General features: G+C 39.0%; 1 protein-coding gene across 1 annotated transcript; it reads left to right on the top strand.

Moving 5' to 3' along the window:
* The first annotated feature begins 2336 nt into the window (after positions 1-2336).
* On the top strand, positions 2337-16451 carry LOC140232394 (U4/U6 small nuclear ribonucleoprotein Prp31-like). The gene is made up of 12 exons (XM_072312523.1): positions 2337-2428; positions 4130-4339; positions 5722-5779; positions 6785-6868; positions 7371-7468; positions 8144-8302; positions 9744-9861; positions 10464-10621; positions 11339-11556; positions 11975-12176; positions 13694-13792; positions 15633-16451. The coding sequence occupies exons 2-12, from the start codon at positions 4160-4162 to the stop codon at positions 15747-15749; spliced, it is 1491 nt and encodes a 496-aa protein (XP_072168624.1). The 5' UTR covers positions 2337-2428; positions 4130-4159; the 3' UTR covers positions 15750-16451.
* The last annotated feature ends 533 nt before the right edge of the window (positions 16452-16984 follow it).

A 16984-nucleotide genomic window follows, 5' to 3' on the forward strand; every position in this document is an offset into this window, starting at 1 on the left:
GAAACCATTTCAAACATCGATGCAGTCACTGTTTCCACCTGATTTCTTTAATGATAGCTAACTGATAATATTGACAAAAACAGAGTTTATATACTTAAGATTTTTTTTTTATTTGAATACCTTTTGTATGAAATTGATTATAATGATTTTCAAACTAACATGATTTGCTGGAGGTAAGTTCTCCAGTAATCAATATTGAACATAATACACGTGTATTCAATCATTTGTGTTTTAAATATGCATGCACGTTACTTTGTTTAATATGAATATGCACATGTTGAATGTTAGTCATCTATATCTGAGGTCAAACACAGCCTTCAAATAAGATTTATATAAGGTCTTGTTTCAGAGAATCTACTACCATCAAATGGTGTGGCATTGACGTCAAATAAACAACTTTGAGATTACGTTATTTAAGTCATTTTGGGTGAGCGTTTTGTTATTTTTTATCGCGCATTTAGCCTACTGGTTTGATGAAGTTTTTTGGTTACAATCTCGTATTTTGTTAGACTTATACATGTAGGCTACTTGCCTTCCTACTTGATGAAAAATGGCATATAATGCAGGTGCTTGCATGATTATCTAGCAGTGTATAGACCAACTTCGGTTTTGAATCACCGCAACTTTGATGTCAGCCATATCATGGAGTCTTCAAAAAAAAAAAAAAAAAAGAGAGAAAAAGATAATTCGAGTGCACGTCACGAGCCCGACACCCACGAGTCATACAGCCCACGAGTTGTATAGCCCACGAGTCATGCAGTCCAAGGGACATCACAGCCCACAAGCTATCACAGACACTAAAATCAGTGAACAAGGCCCATGAGCTCGACATCAAGTAAAATAGGCCCACTAGCTATACGGTCCACCAGATTCACACTAGCGGCAAATAAAGCCCATGAGCTTGACACCGGTAGGCAAACACTATATGAGTTCGACACTAGGCAAAAAAGGCCCACGAGACCGATATTGCCTCACGCAGTGGGCCTTATATTTACCTACTGTCGATCTCATCGGCCTTACTAGTATTTGCCTTGTGGGTCTGGTGGGTGATTTCCCCTAGCTCCTTGAGACTTGTGGGCTGTACTAGTGACTCTGCTTTTTAGTGTTGAACTCGTGGGCTTGATTATGGTGATATTTGTCATACACAGTCACAGACAGGTAGAGGAGGTGATAGTACTGTAGTTAATAAATATGTGCCTAAAGTTATTCATGGTATACAATATCAATTTCTAAAATCAATAATTACAACCTTGATTGTTTTTATCTTATCGATATATATTAAGAGAGAAAGTGGATAGGCCATATTGATTACTCAAGAGATGTGAATCATGACACACAAATCAAACAGATGCCTCTGAATAAATTCATTTATTACCGGTAAGCACCTTTACCAAACACGCCTCGAGTGGCTTTCTCCAAGAGAACAGGGGGCTGGAACAAGATTTCTTTTTTTTTTTATTGAACGATATTCTTTATTTGAATTTCATGAATCAGCATCATTATCTCAACGGAAATGAGTAGAACAAAAATATACTGTAGGCCCTTGTAAGCTGTTATTTTCGCGAGGGTTTAATTTTCGCTAATCATATTGGGCCACGAATAGCAGCTGTATTCTTCTCACTCTGCTACTACAGTTCTGGTCGAGGTGAGGATTTAGCTTTTAACGTTTTGCGAGATATTCAGAAACCACTCTATGAGATGTCAAAGAGCATGCAATAAAAGGGTATCAAAAGTTTATTTGATGAAAATCGGTTTTGAAATGGCTGAGATATCAAAAAACAATGTGAAAGAGATCCTAATAAAGTTGTGGCCTGTCGCCCTTTATTATTATCACTTTTTTGGCTATCTCAGCGATTTCAAAACCAATTTTCATCAAATAAATGTTGAATCCTTCTTAAAATTACATGCTTTTTCAAATTTCATAAGAGGTTTCTCATTATCTCACTTAGAAATGTTCAAAACACGAATCCTCACCTCAACCAGTATTGTACAGTCCCTTTAACATACAATAAAGTATTTTATGTAAATCATACCAAGTAGGCCCTATCACACAAAAGTGATATAAAATGTTGCATATAAGTTCTGCGAGAGTTTGCCCACTGAACTCGATAGTATACAGTCTATAGGCCTATTGCTATAGGACAATGAATAGAGTAGAGGTCAGTGTTTTGCCCCCCCCCCCCCACACACACACACACAAGACACACAAACGTATACAAGTAAACAACGTGTGATGTTACTCAGTATTTGCCTACACACGAGTCTAGTCCACCTGCACATCGCATGAACAGCCAGCGCCGCCAGCGCGCGCCGCGCCAGCCAGCCGCCGCCAAATCGTTCTTGAATCGTGCGTGCTACTAGCTACCCATCTCGTACCGTCACTGATCTCTGTGTATTTGTGTCTTAAAGTCTGCGATTAATCCCACATGTAAGTACAACTTTTATCCAACAATCTCTCAACTGTTAACCATAACCTAGGTTCTATGAGTTTAAACATGTAAAACTGCAGACCCTATGGATTATTTTCGGGTTGGCCGCAGTTACAATGCAAACATGTGTTTCAGTCACACGTAATTAAGTAGGTGGGACTGCACATTGGACTGTGGTGCTGTAGTGCTGTAGTGCTGTGTAATTACCTAGGTCTGTAAAATCAGCATCAAATTATCCCTAGGCTAAGTATATGACTGAATGAATTTAATAACATGTAAAAATTGTTATGATAATTACCGTCTATACTGGGAGTAGACACTATCAATACTCAATACAATACCATGCAATTATGTGCCAATTGATAATGATAACCCAATAACGGTTAATGATAATGAGTAAATTTATTCAGTAAATTTATGTAGCTTATTTTAAATTTACCAGAGTCAACAGAGTCAAAAATTAAGTGACATTAAACATTGTAGTTTGTACATGTGTAATGCACTTGTCAATGTAATGACGCACCCCACTACCCCCGGACATGGGTGCGTCATGGTCATTTTTTGACTGACCACACGGGGTTTTTGACGGACACCACAGTCACTTTTTTGACGGACAAAAGGCTGCAAGTGACGAACACCACAGTCACTTTTTTGACGGACAACACGTTGAAAGTGATGAACACCTCGGTCACTTTTTTGACGGACATCCTCGGTACATTTGACGCACCTCCGAAAATACTGAAACGATTTTTGCATACGTTTTATTCAAGCAATTTAATTTTCTTTTGGTTCATAAACATAATTTGTAAAAGTTTCGGCAAGTTTCCCTTACCCTGGCCCTGCAAGCACCGTACCGTCATTCACCCTACATCACGCTGCTGCTACGATATTCCGTGCCGTACAGTAGGCCTAGTATGTATTCTGTGCATGCAATCCATCCATACGACAATCACATGTGTGCAGATGCGCTGTGTGTGCGCGACCATTGCTAGTCCGGTGGATGCATACTGCAGCGCAGGTACACACCACGCCACGGCATTCCCGCGAGTATACACAGCCCAGTCGCTGTACGTAGAGATTCGCACAGCGTACTAAGAAATTGTTACATCGCTAAACAAGTCCCTGGTTTGACTTGAGATTGAGTATGCGTGATTTCATGGGTTTGTTGGATAGAAAATGTGAGGAGAAAGGGTGGCTTTTAAATTATTTGCTTGCCAGATTCTGGCAAGCATTTTTCCCTCTTATTCCAAAATGCTTCCCGACTTTGATTTTCACTTGCCGCGGGAAAACGCTCACTGTAATTTCACTCGCGGTACGTGTATACGGTACTGGTAGCGTGCAAAAATGTGTGCAGTTTTCCATCTAGGCTGTAGCCAAGTGACCCACCCCTCGGTTCAGAATAATGCGTGTTATTTTCCATAGCCAAGTGACGTACCATGACGCACCCCTCGGTCAAAAATTTGACCGACAATGATGGGATTTTGACGCACCCCTCGGTCAAAAATTTGACGGACAAAGCTGGTAAAATGACGGACACCTGGGTCACAAATTTGACGGACCAAACGAGGAAATGACGCACCCATGTCCGGGGGTAGTGGGGTGAGTCATTACATTGACAAGTGCATAACACACATAGAAGCAGACTAGACATTTGGTGCATTGTGATGATATGTTAACTGTTCATTTTCCTATTTCATAAGTGAACTGAGCCAGCAAACTGTAGACGCAAGATGTCTTTGGCTGATGAGCTCCTGGCTGACTTGGAAGAGATCGCAGAGGAGGGCAACATCGATGAAGTTGGCGCCGACCAAGACGAAGATGGCATCGAAGACATCGAGGAAGCTTCCATGGAAGTGGACACGAAAGCGTCATCGGTCAAAAGCATTGCAAAGTTACGAGACAGCCCAGAGGTAAGGACAGTGTATAGACCAAAGAGTTGAAGGCAACATGTCACTTTCATGCTGGATGCAACATATATTTTTCATTAAGGATTTCTTTGCAATGCAATGTTAAATGCTGTTAGTATGGTTGCACTCTACTACACATCGATCACCCTTTTTGAAACTGACCGTGTACTTTTGGCACACAGAACGTTTAGTACGCACTGCACTGTGCGCAGAGCACATAAAAATGTATTGGCTTTGACCGTTGATGAGGATGTGTGGGAAAACGTGAAAATTCACTGTCCATTAATGGGTTTAATCAAGGACAAAATTTTGAATTAATATTTTAACCGAATCGTAATGTAGTGTCAATGCATTTTCTAAAAAGCTTTGTACAACACGGTGTTCAATACAACTCAGTTTGTGTGCATTGTTAATGCAAAAACAGCAGTCAATCTAAAAAAGGAGCTTCAACTGCAGGGAGCTGAAAAGAGGCCACTCAAGTTCGAAGGCATTATTTTTGTACTGAAACTTCGAATTGAAAAGGGAACAACAGCATTTGATAGTGCTGGTTTTTCTCAATCACGTAGGTCAGGTTTTTACATGAATTTCAGTGTTAAATATTCTTATCAAGCAAATAAAAATTAGGCTGTCGATGAGTAGCAGGTCCAACCATACATGTACATGTTAGTACATGTATGTGGTATTATATTATGCTTGTACTGGATGTGCTTTTTAGCTCATTTTAATAGTGGAAACACTTCTGTAAAACACAATATGTTCGTGGTATGAACATTTCGCAAATAGGAGCTGACGGCCTTTCTCGCAGCATGACATTTTCGCGACTTACCACTGGTATCCAATGCATATTGTGTAGGCAAGAACTTTCGCTTGCATTTTAATTTCGCGAATGTTGCTGAGCACTCGCAAAATTGGCGAAATTAAGATGCACACGAACATTTCTTGTTACAGTGTGTCATGAGCCTATATTATTGATAGCTGTTGCTAAGAAAAATATCCAGGGGATAAAAGAGCTTATTGTATTGTGCACATGTACATTTTACATGCTTGAAATTGCAGTGCTAGTAGTATTGCCTGAAATGAGTTTCCCCCATTATGATACAGTGCACTGTGATACTCATTTTAATTTGTTGTTCCTGCTTAGTGAAATATCTTCATTTGTAAATATTTATATGAAGAAAAAAAGGATAAGAAGTAGAAAGGAAACTACAGGAGGATTTTCACTAATCATGGCAAGCAGCCGTGAAATGTTTTTGTCAAATGACTTTTTATTCATTATGTGAGAGTTTTATTTTTGATGTAAGATGTATGTGATCATTAACTCAGAGACGTACTTATTCAAACTTGCATATCTGTGTCATCTGTATTTCTTGTTGTCTTTTGTGCAGTTAAGGAATGTACTCTCTCAAATCAAGTATTACCAGGATAATCCAAGGAAAGGAGAAGGTAAGAACGTAAACCATGGTGCACATTACTCAAATTCTGCTTTCTTAGTCATGTATTGTTGCTGTGAAGTGTGGGTGTTGTTTGAAAGTTTGAGCCATCAGATATTCAACGGTTATCTGTTCACCAATCACTTTTGATGTGTCTTCAAAAAGCTCTTCATACTTTGGTGTAGGTCATGGGAGAGGTACAATACTATTGTTAAAATAGAATGAAATTGATTTGTAGGGTGCTCAATGTTTTGAAACCAGGATTTGTGCTAAAATATGAAATCATTATAATATCTTCTGGCAAATCTTGGAGGCATTTCTTGTCTGCAATAGACAAATAGTAGAAGAGCTGCATTACTGTGTCATGATTAAAATGCTGATAGCATTGACAAGCATGGATAAAGTGACATATTTTTTTGTACAGTCAGAAAAGTATGAGGTTTCATACCTGCTTTTCTTTATGTTGTTTTCTTCATGGAGGTAATGGCTGGATTGAAGCTTCAATTCCTTTTGTGTTATCAAACTTAGTTTACAACATCTCATGATCTCTTGGCATTGTGTTGAGATGTTTTGAAAAAACAAACAAACAAAAAACCTTCATTGTTTGTTAAATCTGCTCTAAATACCGAGAGAATGTTCGCTTGATAAGATTAAACTCAGAGTGCCTTCACTCTCATTTTAATTTGAGGTAGAGTACAGTTGCTTTCAATTTATTTTGTGATATAAGGTCACATATATGTGTGATATAAGGTCACATATAGCACCAGTAGCCTATCTTCAAAATTTGTTTGTATGTACCGTTATGTGTATATATTTGTTTTGATTTGTTTTGTTTTGTTTTGTGTTCATATCAAAAAGAAATCTGCACTAATGGTTACATGGCAGTTGAAAGTTATGTTACAATCACTAGAGTGGTGTGAGAAATGTATTTTTGTACAGTGTGAAAATATTGTAATCACCATCTTTAATTTCTTGGCAGTGATTTATTGTCTCTTACTCTCTGACACTCTCATTGCAGTCATGGGCCCAGTGGAGGCAAACCCAGAGTACCAACTCATTGTCCAGGCCAACAACCTCTCGGTAGAAATTGACAATGAAATCAGTGAGTATTGTTGAAAATATTGTTCAAGTTCATTGTTGACATCTCCCCACCCATGATGCACTTGAAATGTTATGGCACCACTTTGTTATTGTACATACACCCGCCCTTCCCCCCTCCCCCCCCCCCCCACACACACACACACAAACACACTCACATGCACACAGAAACAAACAAGCTGCAAAACAAACTGAAAAAGGTCAAAAAATCATTAAGGAACAATTTATTTCTGAGTAGCCATCATGAGACAAAATGAAACTAACAAAGATAACTGTAGTGTTGTTTATGTAAACAAATTAAGAAAAGAATGTAAGAATGTCATCAGCAGTTTTACACGCTGATTTTTTTTTTTCACATATTCACACAACCCAGCCACCAAAGTTTGGCATTTGTTGTTGTTGTTGTTGTTGTTGTTGTTGTTGTTTTTGTTTTTTCATGAGCCACAATGTCATCAAGTGCATGTAATTTTCATATTTGCTGTCCTGTCTCTTCTTGCTTGAAATAGATGTCATTCACAAGTTTGTACGGGATCACTACCAGAAAAGATTTCCCGAGTTGGATTCACTGGTTCCCAACTCATTTGAGTATCTCGGCACAGTCAAAGTAAGTTGAAATTTATTCTTGTTGTTGTGCTGTTGTGTATCCCCCTTTTTTTTTTGGAAAATTAATCTATTTATTTCTCTCTTTTTTTTTCCACAGTGGTCTCCAAAAATTATTCGCAGGCATCTGCTTATGCAACAGATTGAAGTGATCTAGTGGTTATTATTGCCTGCATGCAACTTTGGTTTACCATTTTTATTGACATTTTTAAAATGAAAGGGGCAAGGACTTTCAACTTTTCCATCTTTTCAAAAAGTGAGACAGTGAGATTTAAAGACTATTTTTCACCTTTTCAGTGGTCGTCATGCAGCAAAATGAAATTATGTTCTTGAGAAATAGGCATTCATCAAAGGATTGAACCATGTAAAGTTAACATTGTAATATATCTGTAAAAAGTAATCAAATCAGATGCAGCATTTACAAAGATTTTATTTTTACAAATTTCATTTCTTTTCAAAAGAATAGTTTGAGATTTTCACCCTGAGAAATTGTATGTTTCATTACTATTTTGGGAGGCTTTATTTTGTGAGTTTGTTAATTTCAAAAATTGTTAGTCCACTTGCGAATATGAAAATTTTGTGACATACTTATGTTGCATACAGTAGTTTTATGAAAGTTTGAAAATGTTTATATCAATGTGATAATTGACTATTGTTTTCATTCATGACCCAAAATCAGGAACTAGGCAATGACCTGGAGAGGGCCAAGAACAATGAAAAATTGCAGGAGATTTTGACCAATGCGGTCATCATGATTGTCAGCGTGTCGGCTTCTACCACACAAGGCACGGAGCTCACCCCCCAGGAGCTGGCTACGGTGTTTGAAGCTTGTGACATGGTGAGTTCCTGGTACACTGGATATAACCTTTAGCTACTGTTTATTACTGTTATGTACTACTTCCTGTTTAAAACGTTCTGAGCTTCATGGTCCTACATAATTATTTGCTGTGTTTCTGCTATTGTCTGAAATTTGAGTTTCGAAAAATTAGAGTTCAAAATTTACATGCTACTTGGTAAATGCTTTACTGCAAATGATACAGATGATAATTGTTATGCTGCAATAGCGCCACCTAGTGTCCAATGATGGACTGGTTCCTGGAGTAAAAGTTTTTTTTCGAAGTCCACAACCAGACATTATGTGCAGTGTTACTATGTGAGTCCTTTGCACAAAATATTCCATATGCAAGCCTCATCTTGGTCACATGATTAAGATATCTACTCATAGGTCCCATTTGGTGTCTAGCTACATGATATACATTGTACTGACCGTGGAAGTTTTCAAACTTTTGAACGCCATTCCCATTGTTGGCAATGTTCATATACTTGTAGAGCAGTAACTTGTAGCCGGGATGACTTTTCATTCATTTCAGTCGGTTATTTTTGTGCGTGATGGCACTCCTTGATATTGGAAACCTGTGGCTTGTTAGCTCACCTGAGCCAAAGGCTCAAGTGAGCTACTGCGATCGCCCTTCGTCTGTCGTCCGTCGTGCGTCGTGCGTCGTGTGTAAACTTTTTACATTTTCATCTTCTTCAGGGGTGGGGGGGGGGGGGTGGTTGGGAAGGTCCAAATGGGGGCCTGAATTGTACATTTTCATCTTCTTCCTGAAAACCTCATGATGAATTTTCGTCAAACTTGGCAGGTAGCATCCCTAGGGGGTCAGGATCTAAATTTATCAAAATGGGCACCATACCCCGCCCAGAGGGCCCCAGGGGGCCCCAATCCCCAATAATTAAAGAATCTTAAAAAATTTGGGCCCTTATTGTACATTTTCATCTTCTACTTGAGAATGCCTGGTCAAATTTTGGTAGAGCTGTGAATAATTTAGATTAGTGACTGCGTGAAAGGTGAACTTGCGATACTCAGGTGAGCGCTAGACCCGCGGGTCTCTTGTTGATTAACCATCAGCTCCCATAGTGATTATATAATATATCATCAGCTGAGAACCAGAAAGGCGCTATCACATTTTAAGATTTGAGCATAGTTAGAAACAAAACAATCAATTTTCATGATATAAAAATTTTATGTAATCAAAAGTGGGTACATTTTTAAGCATTGATCCAAAATTTCAGATAAAGTAGTGGCCTTGTGGTTTAATTTTTAACATTTTACTGAAAATGAAAATTATGTGAAAATGACACCATAATGTAAAGGGGATTGAGCTCCTCGACATGATACCAATAACTCACTACTCAAAAAATGCAAAATCGCCCGTCTGGTTCTCAGCTGATGATATATCCTGTAAATAGAATTATGAATGTGTCTTTTTTCCCTCTGACAGGCATTTGATCTGAAGCAGGCCAAGACGGACATCTTCACATACGTTGAGTCCAGGATGTCATTCATCTCACCCAACCTGTCAATCATCATAGGAGCGTCAACGGCAGCCAAACTCATGGGTGAGTTTGATTGGTAGATTTGAATGTATCATTTGACAGAGAAGGAAAGGGGCAGGGTTTCTTAAGAGGCTTGCAGGGCTGAAATAAAGTTGGTAGCTGCTTTTAGGGAGTTGAATTATTGAATGCATAGAGAACAGAGTCAAATTAAAGTGGTACAGGTGACTCCTGTTATAACGAAGTCTTCAGGACCAGCAAAGTTTTTTTGTTTTGTTTTTTTCGTTATATCAAAATTTTGTTGTAGCTAAACATTTAAGTTATTATAAAGATATACAGATGATAATTTTTGAGCTGAATTTTAATGTGTAATATTGTTTTGAGATTCTTTCTGATAATTGACAGTGAGGATGATGAGCGGAGTCCCTGTGGCAAGGCATTTCATGATGATGATCCACAAAGTGCGAAACTATGCTCACCAGCCTTATTTATTACACCTAATTTATGGAGCACCGTAGTATCTACAGCAGAGGGCATTTTATGAGTTGATTGGTAGGGGGAGTATAACATTTGTGATAAATATTTAGGAGCAGAATTGTGTAGGCAATGAAAAATCTAACAAACATTAATCTCATCAATGATTCCCCAATGATTTGTGGTGTTTGTAGGTGTGGCTGGAGGTCTCACCAACCTCTCTAAGATGCCTTCCTGCAACGTGCTGGTCCTGGGGGCTCAGCGGAAGACTCTGTCAGGATTCTCCAGCACGGCTGTCCTTCCTCACACCGGCTACATCTACTACAGCGACATCGTCCAGGCTACACCCCCTGTGAGTTCAATTATAGATGTTGATACTTCTTTTTTTTTTTTTAATTAAAGAGCATCCATCGTTTAATAGTACTCTTTCACAATTATGGAAAGTTTGAAATATTCTAAAATGTGAATTTCTGCATGATTTAGACAGCATCAGTCAGTTGTAGGAGATAGGAATATTTTGTTTGTTTTTATGCATTTTGCTTGAATGTGTATTGGAATGTGCTGATTGTTTCATGTAGAGTGCCCATGCTTTGTTACAGTGTTTGAGTTGTTCTTTTTTGTAATACAAAATTTGCCAGATTTGAGATAGTACTCTTGAATACTTGTAAGCCATAGTGTTGATTTACAATGATCCTATTTACATAAAGTTCATCAATATTCTTTGCAAATGATAATTATTACAATGCAGTCTTTTATCTCATACATTGATTAAGAGTAGGAGAGCAAAGTATTCTTCATTGCCCAATCCCTATCCTATTATGAGGGCACTGTGGCATAGTGGATAAGACTCCCGACTTCCGATCGGAGGAGCCGTGTTCGAATTCCGCCCAGTGCTTATGTCCTTGGACAAGATGTTTGTACCCACCATGTCCCTCTTGACCCAGGTGTATAAATGGGTACCTGGCAACGCTAGGGTAATAATAATAGCAGGGCCCTCTGGTAGAGCAGTGGCAACACTGAAGAGGCTACCCTGGATAAATAAGATCTTACTATCTGATCTTTCTGACAGGAGATGAGGAAGCAGGCGGCGCGTCTGGTGGCGGCCAAGTGCACCCTGGCGGCCCGCATCGACAGCTTCCATGAGAGCCCCATCGGCACCATGGGCCTGAACCTGCGGGCAGAGATCGAGCGCAAGCTGGCTAAAATGCAGGAGCCCCCACCCCCGAAGCAGATCAAGGCCCTCCCAGCCCCCATTGATCAGCCCCGCAAGAGGAGGGGAGGCAGAAGGTAAGAATGAAATGAAAAAGGCAAGAATCTTTTGTTTCTTTGTCTGTGGATTGTGGATTAGAGTGAATCCCAGCTTGCTTCAGGCTGCTCAGTAAAAGCAGAGGGCGATGTGCCATTAGTTTTCCCCTCCCTAATTGATCGATGAGGAAAACCTTCAGTGTCCTGGTGTATCTGTACCTCAATTAAGCAGGAACCAGAATGAGAAAAAAAAAAATGAGGTGAGATATTGGAAGGACTCCCATCATGTCAATCCTATGATACTCCTCCTAACTGCAGATTATTCATATTACAAATTATTTATTATACCCAGCAACAGCGCAGAAAACTCATACATTGATGACTTCAAAGTCTCCTATACCGGTTCAAAAATTGACATTTTGTTCTTGTTGCCTTTCTTGTCTTTATTTTTTTCGTCCAGAGTGCGGAAGATGAAGGAGAAGCTGGGGATGACTGAGATGAGGAAGCAGGCCAACCGGATGAGCTTTGCCGAGATAGAGGAGGATGCCTACCAGGAGGACCTCGGCTTCTCCCTGGGTCAAATCGGGAAGGGCGGGACGGGGCGGGTGAGGGCGGCGCAGGTGGACAACAAAACGCAGGTCAAAATCTCAAAGAGTCTACAGGTGAGTGCAGGAGTGTCACAGGTGTATAAAACAGTTGGCAGTGAAGCGGGTACTGTAAACATCGATATTTTCGTGTGTTTAATTTTTCACTCAAAAAAGGCTCAAAAAAGTATTCACGGATTGTTGAATTCGCGCTGCGCAATTGTCAAACCATTCAGAATGTGTAGAGCAAATTGTGAAGATATTTTCGCGGGTTTTAGAATTTGCGCTGGCCAGAAGTAGCGCAAAATACATGAAAATTAATGAACTGGGAAAATTTCTGCGTTTACAGTATCTCATTGGCTTTGGGACTGGGTGGGGGACCTAGTGACAACTTGAGTCGTGGCAGAAAGAATAGAAAAGATAGAAGAGAACTCAAGGAAAGAAAGCAGAATGTATAGAGAAAACTTGAGAGTAAGAGGAAGTGATATGTACATATATTTATATATTTATGTATTCATAAGTATGTATTTCATATATTTACAATTATATTCATGCATGTACTGAAATATGGAAAAGGTGTGTCGAAACAAAAAATTGCATTTGCCAATGAAATCAAAGAGAAAATATAAAGAGAAAACTTCAGAGTAAGAGAGAGTGATACAGTATTCATCGCATAATCGGGACAGGTTGGGAGTAGCAAACACGGCCCCTTTAAGCGAGGTGCCCGATTTCGCGATGAGCACTCACCATACACTAACGGCATACGACATGTACATGTAGTGCACACACACACACATGCATACTGACGTACTGTACATGAACATGAATACACAACCACGCTACCCCTCGGCGCCACCCTCTAGCTCTCCCTGCACATGGCTTTACTTTATAATGTAGGGCATGTGTTTGTGTATGTAAAGCATGTGTTTCGCAATGGCATGGATACTTATACACGGCGCTTTCGTGGCTATGCATGTACGTGTACTGGAGGGACGGAGGTCAAAACACACCAGTCCGAAGCTTGCTTTGTAAGCTCGATGTAAACGACAACTGATACTGATAGGGAATCTTTGAAATATTGTTGTGGTATTTTGGTAGATCAACAAAATCAAAGATCGCTTGAAGAAAAATTGTCCCGTTTATCAGAGGTCCCCGCCCGATTATCCAGTGAAAATAACATGCATTGGAAATGTTTCTGGGAAGTGTATGTCATTTAAGCGAGGTTCCCGATTATCAGATGCCCGATTATGCGATGAATACTGTATACATTTGTATTTATATAGTTATATTTATATGTTCATATCCTTATTCATATTCAAATTAGTATTTATCTTCATATTTGTATTTATATCTATATCTATATCTATCTATATCTATTTCTATATCTATATCTATTTCTATATCTATATCTATTTCTATATCTATATCTATATCTACATCTATCTATATCTATATCTGTATCTGTATCTGTATCTGTATCTATATCTATATATATATCTATGTTCATATTTATGATGAAGTATAGAAGAGGTGTGTTGAAACAAAAACTATAGTTGCCATTGACATCATTGTGTTCTCTTCCATGTGATATACAGAGACAGCTGCATAGGCAGCAGGCTCATGGGAACCGTTCAACCGTCAGAGGTCGGGAAACAGCGGGCACTGCATCCAGTGTGGCGTTCACACCGTTGCAAGTCAGTACTTTGTCCTTCTTTGCTAGTGTCTCAAAGTATGTGCTGTCCTCCAAGAATCATGTGTGTGTGTGTGTGTGTGTGTGTGTCTCATCTACCTACAGATGTCATAATGCAAAAACATTTAAGAGTTTGTTTGTCATGTGAAGTAAGTTTTTTGTCCCCGCCGAACGAGTTCGAGCAGGGGACTATGAAACGGGCTCCGTATGTGTGTGTGTCCGTGCGTCCGTGCGTCCGTCCGTGCGTCCGTCCGTGTGTCCGTCCGTGCGTCCGTGTGTGCGTCCGTGTGTGATCAAAATGTTCAATTTGCTACTTCTCTGTCATTTATGAGCCAATTTTGATTCTGTTTGCTTTATATGATAGCACCACATGGGAGCTTTCAAACTTCTACACAGAATTTCAGTTGTGACCTTTGACCTTGACCTTTGGCCTATATTGTACATTTTGCTACAAAATGCTACTCCTTCGCCATTTCTAACCCAATTTCGATTCCGTTTGCTTTATGTGATGGCACTAGGTGAGGGCTTCAAAACTTCTACACAGAATTTTGACCTTTGACTTCTTTGACCTTTGACCTTGATTTTTGACCTATATTGTACATTTTGCTACAAAATGCTACTCCTTCGCCATTTCTAACCCGATTTCGATTCCGTTTGCTTTATATGATGGCACTAGTTGAGGGCTTCAAAACTTCTACACAGAATTTTGACCTTTGACTTCTTTGACCTTTGACCTTGATTTTTGACCTATATTGTGCATTTTGCTACAAAATGCTACTTCTTCGCCATTTCTAACCGGATTTCGATTCCGTTTGCTTTATGTGATAGCACTAGGCGAGGGCTTCAAAACTTCTACACAGAATTTTGACCTTTGTCTTCTTTGACCTTTGACCTTGATTTTTGACCTATATTGTACATTGGCTACAAAATGCTACTCCTTCGCCATTTCTAACCCAATTTCAATTCCATTTGCTTTATGTGATGGCACTAGGTGAGGGCTTCAAAACTTCTACACAGAATTTTGACCTTTGACTTCTTTGACCTTTGACCTTGATTTTTTACCTATATTGCACATTTTGTTACAAAATGCTACTTCCGGCGGGGACATATATTACGCACCGCGTAATTTCTACTTTTCCTTGTATTTCATGATGAAGATGCTGATGTTGACAATGGTGACAGTAGTTTTGTATGATGTGGAATTAGTAGAAATATTATTAGTTGTAGTAAGAGTAGAAGCAGAACATTTAACATTTAGTGGTAGCTACTGATTGACAAATTACCCTATATTGATGTAGATAAATGGTGATTCTTCATTGTTTTAGTAGTAGCCATGGTAAAAATCAGGGCATACATACTGGAGATGGACCTGAACCAATGGCCTACATATCCTCATAGCAGACTAATAAACTTGAAATTTTCTGGTAGTTATGATGATAATTACAGTGATAATCACAGTGATAATACTTGGTATAATTGGAGCAAGAATAATAACGATGATGGTAGCAAAAATAATCATAAAGAGGTATTAAATTTAATCACCATTATGACCATCATTCCTGCATGGAGGAGGGGTATTACCGTTAGTAGTTCATGTCTTCTTATCAACGTAGGTATTTTGTTGTGTAAATGGATTCATGATGTTAATCTTATTTCTGTTTTTTTATACAGTTTTGATGCTCACTGATCCTCATATTACTTTGCCAAATAATAATGCAATCTTGCTCTGATTTGTTATACTGACCTTGAATCAAATATTAATGACATTCCATTGTAAACGAGTATGGTTTTATTATAGGAGATTGCACTATTGAGCAATGGCATTTCTGTTTGACTCCTGAAAGGGTTTGGAGATCGTCAATCCTCACGCAGCCGAGATGAAGGCCAAGGAGGCAAACAACCGCTACTTCTCGACGATGTCGGGATTCCAGAAGGTCCGGGATGCGGTGGCACCGAAATGATTAAAAATTACAATCTGTTCGGTTAAAAAACTGAGAATGCCCCAAAAACTCTGGAAGTGAAGAGACTCGGAGCCAACTTGTGGCAGAGAGGATCAGTAGTGTCTTGTAGCAACATCGTGGCCGCGTGTTTGACCACTTTTGAGCGACTAAACGGAAGCGTAGACCAGACCAGAGACCAGTTATACACTTTTTGCAAAGTTGCTAGAATGTGGAATGTGGAAGGGTCATCTGCCATCGTGTGAAGTTCCCGAACAGACCAGTCAGATGTATTGCTCATGTTAGCGTTTTTTGTTCTGTTTTTCTTTCTAAACGTGATGACTTGGCTGTATTACTAGATACAGCTTGGGTTGTATGTCACCTTTGTTCAGCTCATTTCCCAAGATTTGCAGTATTTATGATGTGAAAAGTCAATGAACCTGTGAATTGAATTTGCTATAAAATACATGTTGGATGTAAAATGGCATTTTAACCCATTGAAACCTGGTCCCGAGTACACGAGAGTAGTTGTCTATAAGAAATGCATGTTGTGGCAAGATCAGTGTGTCCTTAACAGGTTAATGTTTGATGTTAACTGTACACACTGAAAAATGCTACAGGGTTCTCTCAAATCTCTCTGTCTAAAAGATACATTTGATTTTGATGAATTTGCAAGAAAGTAGCAAATCTTGCATTGAGAAAAGATAAACATAGTTCATGATTTTACCTGAGTTTAGAACTTTGTCTTCATTCATATTCATTGTTTCCTTGAATGTTTTCTCTTTATCTTTGGTTGTGTGCTTGTTTGCTCCATTTCACACAGGAAACTATGACATTTTCATATACTGAGTATATTGAGATTTGGCAATTTTGTACACACACACACACACACACACACACACACACACACACACACAAAACACAAACGAAAACATGATCAAGAAGCATTACATTGAAAGAAGCTAGTACAGTGCACATCCATTATAATGGAATTCTCATTTCAACAAAATCAAAATTCAGGTCTCAAAGTTATCATTGATATATCTTTATGCACTACTAGTGTACTGTTTGGTTTTAACAAAATTTTTATATAACAAAAGAAAACTGCCTGTCCCGAGGAGTTTGTTATAATGGGAGTACGCTGTAGAAGTGCATGACAAGTTCACCAGCCAGACTTGGAGAAGCAACTTTTAGAATTGCCCCCATTGTGATATGAAGGGCTTCTTGAAATGATTTCTTCAGTTTTGTGTGAGCAGGCT

The sequence above is a fragment of the Diadema setosum genome, chromosome 8, assembly GCF_964275005.1.
Source record: "Diadema setosum chromosome 8, eeDiaSeto1, whole genome shotgun sequence".
NCBI classification, from domain to species: Eukaryota; Metazoa; Echinodermata; class Echinoidea; order Diadematoida; family Diadematidae; genus Diadema; species Diadema setosum.

Bases quoted from the DNA above. Each gene is read 5' to 3' on its own strand.
- LOC140232394 (XM_072312523.1), top strand. From the start codon at position 4,160: ATGTCTTTGGCTGATGAGCTCCTGGCTGACTTGGAAGAGATCGCAGAG. The intron at 6,869-7,370 runs GTGAGTATTGTT...TGCTTGAAATAG, and splicing joins AGAAATTGACAATGAAATCA to ATGTCATTCACAAGTTTGTA. The intron at 13,793-15,632 runs GTCAGTACTTTG...GACTCCTGAAAG, and splicing joins TGGCGTTCACACCGTTGCAA to GGTTTGGAGATCGTCAATCC.